Below are 12,363 nucleotides of genomic sequence, written 5' to 3'. Positions count from 1 at the left end.
CAATATGAACACCTGTTTCTGTTTGAGTATGACACAACCACCCTAAAGCATGTAGCACAGGGCTCTACACACAGGTGGCACTCACTAAATACTTGTTCAATATTTGCTATTTGCATTTTGGAAAGAATGTCGTTTCCAGGCAGAGTTTTGGATTGTACTCTCTCACCCTGACTTCCCCTAATGCTTCTTTCTCATTTGGGCCAAGAGGTCTTTTAGTTTATACAAAAATTATTTCACACTTCAGCTACTGGAGAGTTTAAGCTAATATTGACAGAGCAGTTTTCACCTTAGGCTGCCCCTCTGTAATTATATAGGTCTGCCTTAGGCCAGATCACATCTCACACTGTAGAACCCAAGTGAAGTTGTTGTAAAAAATGTTGAAGCCATTTTCTTTGGCTCTCTTGAGAGTCTGTGCATTCCAGCTGCTCTCAGTCTAAAAAGACAAATAAATTCTTGGTGTTTGCACACATTTTTTTGTGAGTGTATTTGGCTGCCTAAACTGACAGACAGTTCCTATACTGTTGGAGAGAGAAGTAGCATTTGCCTTTTTATTATTATATATTTTGTTTAAGACTTTGGTTGCTATCTTATGATTCTGGAAAGTTTCGAGGAAGGAAAGAATAAATCACAGAACGTGTCTATAATTCAAAGTCAGAAATCTAGGTTCAAGCTGGAGCTCTTATAGGTCCTAACTGTGTAGGCAAACACTTAAGCTCTCTGGGCCTCAGTTTCTTCATCTGTAAGATGAATCACACTACCTACCTCACAGAGTTGTTGTGGGGATAAACATTTTGTAAACTTTCAAAGTGTTATTTAGTATTGATGGAGCTATGAATTGGTCCAACTGTTCTGGAAAGCAATTTGGGATTATGGTGAGAAGTTTCTAAATTTTCCATACCCTTTGACTAGGAGATCCTATTGCAAGGAATACACACTAAGGAGGTCAGTGATATATAGACAGTGAGCGAGCATTTACTAACTGCTTGTTATGTACAGTGCTAAGAAAGATCTCATATGCACCAAAATATTTATGCCAGCACTTTGTTGTAGTCAAGAACTGGAAATAAAGAAGATGCCTACTTATTGAGGAATAGCCAGGTAAATTGTGGTACATTAATGTAATAGAATATTATTGAGGTAAAGCAAATGATGAAAATGATGGAAACAGAGAAATATGGGAAGACAGATCAGTTAATATGAAGTAAAATAAGTAGAACCAGGAAAACAATATACAATATGGTCACAGCAATGTTAATGGTAAACACAACAACAAGACAAATTGAACGCTATAAAATTGAATGTTATAAAATTTTAGTGACCAAGTTTGGCCCCAAAGAGGTATAAGAACATACCTCTCTTCCTTCTTTGCAGAAGTTGGGGAACTGTGGGTCTACAACACTGAATATCATGTCAGACTTGGTTGGTCAGTTTTGCTAAATTGTTTTCCTCTTTTTTTTGTTGTCATAATGGATGGTTCTGGAATGGAACTATTTTTTTGGATGGTAGAGGAATATTTTGGGAGATAGAGGTGATATAAAACCAAAAGATACCAATAAAAATTTTAAAATAAATACAAAATTATATATACACACATGAAAATGCACTATTTAGAAATAAAGATTATCAGAAAATAAATAATAATGGCCAGAATTACTGCACTGGACATCTGGAAACCAAGATCTCAGTAGCCACTCTGAAACTAACTTCATAGATGACCTAGGCATGTCATTTTTCTTCTCTGATTTTCCCATTTACAAAATGGGAACCATAATGCCTGTTCATGTCTGCCTTTCAATTTTTATAACTTGTAGTCTTAGAGATTTTTCTGAGGCTTAGGTAAAGGTCAAGAAACTCATCCATATTCAATCAGTAAACAAGCATTTATTAACCATCTACTACGTGCTAGGTGTCACAGTGGATAGAATGCTTGACCTAGAGTCAGGAAGACTCACCTTCCCAAGTTTAAATGTGACCTCACACTTATGAGCTGTATGACTCTGGGTAAGTCACTTAACCCTATTTGCCTCAGTTGCCTCATGTATAAAATGAACTGGAAAATGAAATGCCAAACTACTCCAGTATCTTTGCCAGAAAAGCTCCAAATGGGGTCATAGAGTCAGGTATAATCAAAATGACTGAACCGCAACAATGTGCCAACCACCGGGCAAGGCACTGAATGTACAAATAAAAAAAAAAAAAAGACAGTCCATGCTTGCAAGGATCTTACATTGTGCTGAGGTAAAGGTAAATGCAATATGTTCACAGCTAAGTAGGTAGAAAAGATATACAAAAGAAACACAAAGTGACAGGGATGCTAACAACTGAGGGAACCAATAAAGGTTTACTGAAACAGAAGGCCCTTGAGACAAGTCATGAAGGAAACTAGATGTTCCAAGGGAGGGAGATAAGAAATGAAAATTTTCCAGGCATGGGAACAGCCTGTACAAAGTCACCAAGGCAGAAAAGGGAATGTCTTATATAGATAATGTGGTATCAAGGCTTAAGATATACAGAGAAGAGCAGAAAGGCCAGTGTAGATGGAATGTACAGTGTATGAGAGTAGGAATATGCAATTAGTGTGAATATTGTAGAGTCAGATTGTGAAGGGCTTTAACCACTACAATACTATACAACAATGTTTATTAAGTGCCTGCTATGTACCAGGCACAGTACTAAGTGCTGAGAATACAAATAAGAAGATCCTGCCCTCAAGGAGCTTATAATCTAATGGGGGAAAACAATACACAAAGGGAAGCAGAAAGGGAAAGAGGAAGGCAGGCACAGGTGTAAGGGATTTGATGATGGTGGACTCCAGTCTAAGGAAGACAGCAGGTGGCAAAGGAAGAGTTGTCTGGGCTTCTGAACCCCCTTTAAATGGTAGAGAGTTTGTTGCCCCAATCTCAGTCCTCTAAGAAGAAGCTAAAGGCAACTAGGGTACCAAAGAGGTCTGAGTACCAAAGTAAATGTAATCTCTGTGATGCTCTTTCCTGTTGATGAGCTTTTCCTAGAAAGACATGATGATGGTGGAGTTTGTATATTACCCTACAGACAATAGAGACCTCTAAAAACTTCGTGAGCAAGGGAATGACATGACCAGATCTATGCTTTTAAAATATTAATTTTGAAATTTAGCTATATAGAGGATGGATTGGAGAGATAATGGCCTGGAGGCAGGGAGAACAATTAGGAGGCTGTTGCAATGGTCCAGGTGAGATGTGATGAGGGTAGTTGTTAGGTTAGATGAGAGATGGACATAGACTGGAGAGTCCTGAAAAAAGAATCAACAGAACTCAGAAACTGATTGGAAATGGGAGAAGCACAGTGTTTGGCACATAGTAGGTATTTAATAAATATTTGTGCATTGATTAATTGAGGAAAGAATCAAAGATGGCTTCCAGGTTGTGAATCTAAGTCACCAGAAGAGTGGTAACTTATACAGAAAAATGACAAAAAGGGATGTGTGTGTGTGTGTGTTATTATGAGAGTTTTGCACACACACAGTGTCAGTGACTGGATCTGAATACAAGTCTTCCTGACTCTTGACCTAGTACTCATCCACTAAACCCTGATAGTCTACAAGAATATCTCATGAGATAATATATCTGAGGATACTTTGTTTTTATAGCTTTTACGAAGAGCTATTTATTGTGAAGACAGAACAAGGACAGAAGTACAGACATTTCCCATCCAATACCTAAGGCACCTTCTCCCTTATACCACCTCAGTAGTGACTAAGTGGGGAGTGTGGGCTCAGTCTTAACATTAATAATAGATAGATAAATAGATAGATAGACAGACAGACAGACAGACAGACAGACAGACAGACAGACAGACAGACAGATAGATAGATAGATAGATAGATAGATAGATAGATAGATAGATAGATAGATAGATAGAACATTTATGCAGGGTATGTACTAAGCATTGGGAATATAGATACAAGGAAACAAGGTGTTCCCATTTGTCAAAGGGTAGGACAGGTAGGTGGCACAGTAGAGTGCTGAGCCTGGATTCAGGAAGACTCATCTTCCTGAGTTCAAATCACTCACTATGGGACCCTGGGCAAGTCACTTAACCCTGTTTGCCTCAGTTTCTTCATCTGTAAAATGAACTGGAGAAGGAAATGGTAAACCTCTCCAATATCTTTAGCAAGAAAACCCTAAATGAGGTCACGAAGAGTTAGATACAGCTAAAACAACTGAGCAACAACTGTCAGTGAGATTATGTTCTAATAGAAGAAGACAAATCTTAAAGCGGCACTGAGGTGATAAAGCAGTTTAGAAAGTGATTTGGTTGAACTAGGAGTAAATAAGCAGCATGACAGGGACTCCTCAAAAAATGTTCACCAATCAGTGAGCAGGCTCAGAGCAGAATAATCTTTAGATGGCAAGGCAGTTGTTGGAGGGCTTAGAGTAGACTGGAGAATGAGTTGAGCTGGGAGTGAACTTGGTGGCAATAAGTTCACATCTAATTGCAGGATAACCGCTGGATGAGGCACTGTTGGACTAGGTTCCAAAGATCTCAGTTCTGGACTGGCTGACTGTCACACTGCATACACTGTGTTCCCTGACCTCCTGCTGGTTTGCTCTTCTGACCTTTCAGGACTGTAATGCTAATGAGATTAAAGATCTTCCCCACTCATTAATGAGCCTGCCCATTATGGGGAGTTTGATGGGGGGAGATTTGTAGTGAGGCCCACATCTTTTGTTAATGAGGCACTGGTTCTCAAGGGTTGTGATGCCCTCTGGCTCTGAAAGGTGTATAATAACTCTGAGGTGAGGTTTTACTTTGGTGCTTATTTACTGAAAATGTTTGGCCAAAGGAGACTCTGGGTAGCTACTAAGGAGCCCCCCCATCTTTGAAAACGCAGATGTTGGTGCTTCTCTCTCTGGCAACTATATATGTATGGTCAGACAGTTAACTATCTGTTGATCTGTGATGCATGTATTTCTTATGGTCAGGCAGTTGGAAACCCTGTCTATTGATTATTATTTCTTTGTATTTTCTCTGAAGTTTAGGGTGCTGACTTTTCCCCCTGAACTAAGTGAATAATATATATGTACTTGACTAAAGTGTTTGTTGACTCCTCAAAAGTTGCCTTTTCTTTTAGGAAAGCAGATCTAAGAACCTGTACAGCAGGCTCTCCTGTGTATGGCAGAGTGCTTGCTTTTACAAGGACTCACAAGGTCATAGCCATTTCCAGTCTTCTTTATGTAGAAGCAGGAAAGAATGGATATAACAGAGACAGAACAGTGGGGTCATGAGCTCTTAGCACAGGCTCTGAATGACAGGAGTATAAGGCCCCTCCTTGGAAGTTCTTTAAAAGTGCTAAAGAAATTTAAAATAGTATTTACTAGGGATTTTAATGGTAGGGTAAATTCTAACGATGTTGAGTGCTTGCTTTTACTGACTCCCTTTTCTCACTTTTATTTATGTGTACTTTATCTCCCTTTATACTAACCTAACTTATGCAAGATTCTCCCTCCCCCTTTCAAAATCCACTTCTGTCTTCTCTTGACCCTGAACTCAGCCCAAAAGCCAGGAATATTTTCATCCCTGAGTCAGTGCAGTGAGGTGTCTAGAACAGATAGTTGGCCAGTGGAGCTGCTGGACCAGTAGAGAGTAGTTGACGAGAGGGGTACTTGTTTTGGCAGCCTCTTTCTGGGATTTTCGCCTAGAGCGATTGCTCAACTCACTCCCTCTACATACCTGGCTCAAAGATGTTGTCTACTTTAAAACTAGGCATGGTCTGAGAGCCAAAATGAGCAGTTACTCTACGCTATCTCACGTGGTAAAGCCTAGGGTCTTGAGAATAAGCCTGAATGAATTCTCTCACCCTACTCCCAAGAAGGACATTTTCTAGACCAGAAGGAAGAATCACTGGAGGCATTTTCGGTAATATTAGAGTTTGAATGAGCTCAACTCTCTGTGACCCCATTTGGGGTTTTCTTAGCAGAGATACTGGAGTGGTTTGCCACTGATACTCTGTCCACTTCACCACTTAACTGCCCTTAGTATTCATTAAATGCTTGTTGAATTGACTTGAATTCTCCAAACTCTCTGACAGAGGTATACATCTAGCTTTTCTTAGACTTTTCTAGGAGACTCGTTTCCTACACCAGGCACTGACTTACATTGTCTCTTTCTGTACTGCAGAGAATAATTCAGGTCGTTAAAGTGAATATTTGATTGAGAACCTACAATGCTAAGATCACAAATGAGCTGTTAAAAGTGGCAAAGTCAGAACTTGGGTGTGTTTTCAGGGTCTGGTTTGGGTCTGGACTTTGGGTCCAGAGCTCTTTCTGCTGCCCTGAATTTATTCCCATACTGTAGTTGGTGCTATACGAAGGTACTAAGAAGAGGGAAAGAAACAAACATTTATTAAGCTCCTACTATGTGCTTATCTTTGAGTCAAGCACTTGACAAATATAATATCATTTTATTCATACAACAACCCTAGGAGTTAAGAGGAAGAGCAATTATTATCCTCACTTTAGAGCTGAAGAAACTGAGGCAGACAGTTTAATTGATTGCCTATGGGCACACAACTAGTAAGTGTCTAAGGTCACGTTTAAACTCAGGTCTTCCAGTTCTTTGTGTCGTCTAGGTCTTGGCTCTTAGAGGACTCCTCAAACAACGTGAAACAGATGATTATTAAATACTGGATTGTATTGGAGTATATTGGCAAGTCTCACTGACCTGATCCTTCTCCAAGTCATCCCACTCCCTGCTAGAAAGATTTGTTAAGCTCAGAATCTTGGATTCAAATGCTATACAATTACAGTTGAGATGGGGTCATTTGGGGGTGCTTATATACTAGAGTTTAGCGTCTCTGGGTAAAAGAGTTTAGAGGGAAAGAAGGGGAGTGATAGTAGGGCTGGGGAGTTGGAAAGGGCAACTTGGTGTACTAAGTCGTCTTGGAATTTTTAGCTTGGCTTTCTGTCAGCCCTCAGCTGTTCTGTTGGGTGTGTGGAATTTTGGGCAAAGAAAGCCAACTATTTTAGTAATTTACCTCCTTTATGGTTCAATTTACAGTAAATCTGTTAACTATCTTTGAAAAGTTTGTAGGGAGGCATGGTGAAGGAAAGAAAGTTGGAGGCTGAGGTAGCACCAAATGACCTCTGTTAGAGGCCAATTTGCAATGAATAAACAGTACAGGGGCCCTATTTGACATTTCTGCTTGGGGAAGGCAGTGGGAATGGGGAGACTAAATTGAAATTTATCACACTGAATTTACTGCTACAATCCCCTTTTCGGGAGTCTTGCCCCCAAGTCACATTTCTGAGAAAATCACGAGCAGTGAGGTGAATGTTGTTGTCACTATGTTCTGTTGCTATGACCCCCAGCTTCTTTTCTGCCCTAGTCTACTAACACATTCATGGTCATGACATCACCTTCCTGAAGGCATGGTCCTCTTTAAGAATAAAGGCAAACAATAACAACATGAAGTATTTTCTGGCTTGTAGGAAATGCTTTTTTAAACTTCTTAATTTCCATCTATCTAGCCATCTAATTTGTGTAAAGTCACTTAGACATTTGATCTAGCCCTCGTAGATATTAGCCATTTCACCTCCTACAATAAGACCATTTCTGCTCTTCCCCCAACACTATCCAATCCCAGCTTTTGGTTTTTTCTTCCTCTAAATTAAACCTTGAATAAATTTTTTGTTTACTTAACTGTGTGGATAACCACCCCTACCACCAGGAGACTGTCCTTGAGGGCAGAAACTGCTGCTGTCTGGCACATAATTTGTGCTTAATAACTATTTCTTGATTTGAATTAAAATGAATTTCTACCAGCCAAGGAAATGAGCAGTCAACCTATTCCCTGAGGAGTGTTATGGAAATACTGATGTGTCTTACCTTAAGCAAACCTGAAATAGGAACAAATAAATGCACATATCTAATAATTGGATGGCAATGACTTGCTCTACAAAGGGATTAATTAGAAGATTCTTTTAAGTGATGCAGTTACTTCCTGGAATCAGTTTCAAACTCATACTGAGACACTTGCATCGTGTGACCCTAAGCAACTCATTTAACCTCTGTCTCAGTTTCCTCAACTATAATCATTCTGACACACAGTAGGTGCTTAATAAAAACTTAGTTCCTTCTTGAAACGTTTAAAACAGAGTTCAACTTATTCATTTAAAAAATTTGACAGAGACTTTCTAAAACATATCTATCGTATAAAGTGAGGTACATCTATAATGGCAAAGCTACAAGGCTCCCTTTGTAGTCTTCTATTGACAACTCCCATCCATTTCATACCAGGAGGGTTTGTCATGACCTTGTAGATGAAGAAAAGTTACTTCCTTGTTTTCACTTATCTCTAATTGAAATCAAGCATTTACTTTAATAATTTAAAAACATTATTTTGAGAAGAGTTCATAGGTTTCACCGGACTAGCAAAGAGGGCCATGACATAAAAATGATTAAGAACTTTTAATCTAGTCTAACCTTGTCATTTATAAAGGAGGAGACTGAGGCCTAGACATGTCTCAGAAGTAACTAGCTATGGTTAGCATTAGAGTCAGGATTTAATCCCGGGTTCAATGACAACAGGTCGTATAAACTCCCTAGTCCTTAGCTTCCTCATCTATGAAAATGGCCTTGGAGGCACCTTCTAGCCCAAAGTCAGCAAGCTTTCCACTGCACCATGCAGGTTGTAAAATGCTTTCAGTTATCTGAATTATCTTTCTTCCTAACTTTCTATATTTTTTTTGTCTTTTCTTATTTTCTCTCTGCAGAAAGCTTATGAGCAAAGACCTCGTTCATCTAAAGAGGTAAGATTTTTTTCCATCATCACATGACCAGAATTTCTACAGTTGGGTGGTTGAAAATTCAGGAGTAGCCACTCCTTGCAACTATTAAGTGGAGGAAAATTAAAAACCAAACTGTTGGGAAGAGACATAGGTACCATAGGTGTTCCAAGAAGGGAGTCATTACTGTACATTGAGGGTGGTTAGGGAACCTTCACTTATGGGATGAGACTTGGACTGGATCTCCTGGAGTTATTGACCCTCTGAGTACTTGCCCTTCTCAACCTTGAGAGAAGACATGAGCTAAATAAAATACTTTATTTTGCCTCCTCTCATCTCACTTCCCAACTTGTTGAGTTTCTGTGATTCTGTCAACACAATGTGAGAGCAGGGAGGCTGCTCTAAACTCCCCAGGGCCATGCTTCTGGCAAGGGGCCCCATTTTCAGGAGCTCAAGAAAATAGTTGAGCAGGGTGCTCAACAGGTAGTCCATTCACAGTTTCCTGTCTTTGTAACTCCTATGGGGAGCTAGCTGACAATGAATTTCACTGCAGAATGCCAATTGGATGCATTTTAGATGGTCAGGGGGAGAAGAGGGACAACATAGAAGAATGGAGAGATCCCTGCATTTAGGCAGGAAGTTGTTGTTGTGGTTCAGTTGTGTCTAACTCTTGGTGATCCCATTTTGGGGTTTTCTTTGCAATGATTCTGAAGTGGTTTGCCATTTTCTTCTCTCACTCATTTGACAGATAAGGAACGGAGACAAACAGGGTTAAGTGACTTGCCCAGGGTCACACAGCTAGTAGTAAGTAAGTGTCTGAGACTGATCAGGAAGAGACCTCCTGATTCCAGGTCCTTTGGGGAGGAAGATGTGGATCAGATACTTACTAGCTGTAAGTGACTTAACCTCTCTATTAAGTATGAGGGATGAATCTAATGGCTTCTTAGGTTCCTATCACATCTAAATCTGATTCTACTAGCACTGAGGGGCCCTTTGCTGGGGCCCTTTCAGGCAGCCCCTTCCTTATTTGTCCTTTCAGGAAAGGGAAGGAGGAATCAGTAAGGACATGAAATTTTGCCTACTGGTGGGCAGCTAGGTGGCACAGCAAATGAGAGAACTGACAGTCCCTTTCTACTAGACGCTATCTTCTTGTTAGACTTCAGGGTCACCATCCTGTTCTAGATTCTCTCATATCTCCTTCTCTGTCTCCTTTGCTAACCAATAATGCTCCACCTGGAGTAAAGAAGACTTCTCTTCCTGAGTTCAAATCTGACCTCCGACACTTATGAGCTGTGTGATCCTGGACAAATCTCTCAACCCTATTTGCCTCAGTTTCCTCATCTATAAAATAAGCTACAGAAGGAAATGGCAAACCACTCCAGTATCTTTGCTAAGAAAACACAAAATTGGGGCCATGAAGAGTTGGACACAAATGAAAAAACCAATTTTGCAGTGGTAGGCCTCCGCTAGCTCCGATCCTGTTGTACTGGTGTTCACTTAGGTCTCCACAGGTCTATTCATTCTTTTGATAATGATAATAATAACTCACGATCATCTAGAGCTTTTACTCTAAGATTTGCAAAGCCCTTTCTTCTCCACAGCCTTGTGAGGTAGACAGTACAAATTCATTCTATATTTAGGAAAATTGAACTCTCTTACCTGAGGGAAGTCAAGTGACTTGTGCAAGATTATACCAGCTAGGGAGGCATTGTGATATGGTGAATAGAACATTGGCTCTGGTGTCCAAGGACTTGGGTTAAAATCCTTTTTTTGTTGTTGTTGATGTTTGCAACCTTGTAGAAGTCAATGTTGTGGATGAGGTCTCACTTTCTTCATCTTTCAAAGGAGGGGGTTGGATTCAATGACTTAGGGTTTTTCCCCAGCTCTAAAGCTATGATCCTAATTCTTTGGGTCCCTTCTACTATATCTGTCTCAAGCAACCTTATTCCTGTTCAAATCTCTTCATTTCTTTTTTAAGTCTCTGCAATTATAAGTAATCCTGGACCTCCCCCTGCCCAGGGTCCAAGCAACTTTCCTGGGTCTGGGGACAAACCCAAGAGACTTATTGCAGTTAGGATGCAGGCCTCACATTGCCTGTCTTCCCCTTACCCCTTTATCAAAGAACTCTGAGAGAGGTTGGTTCCAGTTCTCTTTTGAGGATTTTATCATAGGGAAGAAGATGGGCTGGGAGTCAGAAGACAGGGGCCTCTAAGCCTTGCTCTGCTTCTAACTATCCTTAGGAAGATCTCTAGCAAATGAAAAAACTGACAGCCCTTTCTACTAGACACTATCTTCTTATTATACTTCAGGGACACCACTAGGTTATCTCATAGCTCCTCTGTCTACTTTGCTGGTTAATAATACCCCTTAGGACACATTAGCTCCATGGTCCTCAGTTTCCTTATCTATCAAATGACACATCACAGGGATGTAATAAGGTTTAAGTGAGATAATTAATGTAAAAGCATTTTTTTACTTTCTAAAAAAATATGATTTTGAATAAATATAATATGCTACTATTGTTCAGTTTATGTGTACCCCAAAAAATTGGAATCTGGGGGGAGTAAAGGAAGGAGTTCAGAACTGATTTATTTATTAACTGAATTTTCAGTGTGGAGGGGAGAAGGAAAGAAAGAAGGGAAAGCAGTGAATGACTAAGAAGCCCCTGGGATACATCAATGACAGAGTGGACCCCCTAGCATGTCAAAGCCTGCAGTTTTATGTCACAGCAGAGGGAACAGAGAAATTACTCACTTTAAACTTTAAGGTTGACTTCAAGGTTTAAAAAGCATTTTCTTCGCAGGACTCTTGTTGGGGGTAAATAGAACAGCTTGTCATTCTCATTTTATAGCTAAGTAAATAATCTCTACTGACTCAAACTCTTACAGAAAAAATATGGTGAATTCAGAGTAATCGAGAATGATTTGGTTCAAGTTCCATTTGAAGATTTTAATATTCCTGGGGTTTTTTGACTCAACAAATTAAAAAAAATATACAGGTATGACTCTTGATTGAAGGAGTTTACTAGGTGTTTTTTAAATTTAATTTTGGTTTAGTTCACATTTCTGTTTCAAAAATTGGGTTTATTTCATGTTTTAGCAGATTTACTGTGGTTCATTATGGTTTGGGCTTCCTAATTTGGTTTGGTTTAAGTGACCCTGCTTACTGTTATGGCTCATTACACAGCAACCAAATAGACTCTTTCCACGGGGAGAGTGGGTTTTTTGAGAGCCAGTCAGTTGAGACTGATAGCTATTGGAGAGTTCAGAGACTATGTTCTCCTTTGTTTGTTTTCCCTACAGTGCCTTCATCTGGCCCTGGGTACACAGTAGGAAGTTGGTAAATGAATGGATGAATGAGTAGATGGATGGATTAATGGAGCTATGATGACTGAATGCAGAGTTGGGACACCTACGTTGCACTTTATGACCATGATGGAGGCTTGATTTTTGCATGTTTCACCTTAGCCCCTATTTGAGACTATTGCCATTAGTTGGACATCATTATCATTGGGTGCTTCATCCAGGGCTCAGTGGGAAGGCTGTAAATTTAAGAATCATAAGCCAACAGTAGATTCTGTCCTGAATTGTCCTCCATAGAA

The 12,363-nt window shown here is 39.8% G+C and overlaps 1 protein-coding gene across 1 annotated transcript in view; it reads left to right on the top strand.

Annotated features, from left to right (window-relative positions):
- The window catches only part of ARHGEF4 (Rho guanine nucleotide exchange factor 4), a 501,611-nt gene that overhangs the window by 17,005 nt on the left and 472,243 nt on the right, over nucleotides 1–12,363 (top strand). Inside the window, exon 2 of the mRNA XM_072613489.1 lies at nucleotides 8,751–8,786. Within this exon, the coding sequence (XP_072469590.1) occupies nucleotides 8,751–8,786 (36 nt within the window). The remainder of the gene's footprint in view (nucleotides 1–8,750; nucleotides 8,787–12,363) is intronic.

Source organism: Notamacropus eugenii, chromosome 5, assembly GCF_028372415.1.
Source record: "Notamacropus eugenii isolate mMacEug1 chromosome 5, mMacEug1.pri_v2, whole genome shotgun sequence".
Taxonomy (NCBI): domain Eukaryota; kingdom Metazoa; phylum Chordata; class Mammalia; order Diprotodontia; family Macropodidae; genus Notamacropus; species Notamacropus eugenii.
Note: the sequence above shows the minus strand (reverse complement) of the source record. Positions and strands in the feature narration are given on the sequence as shown.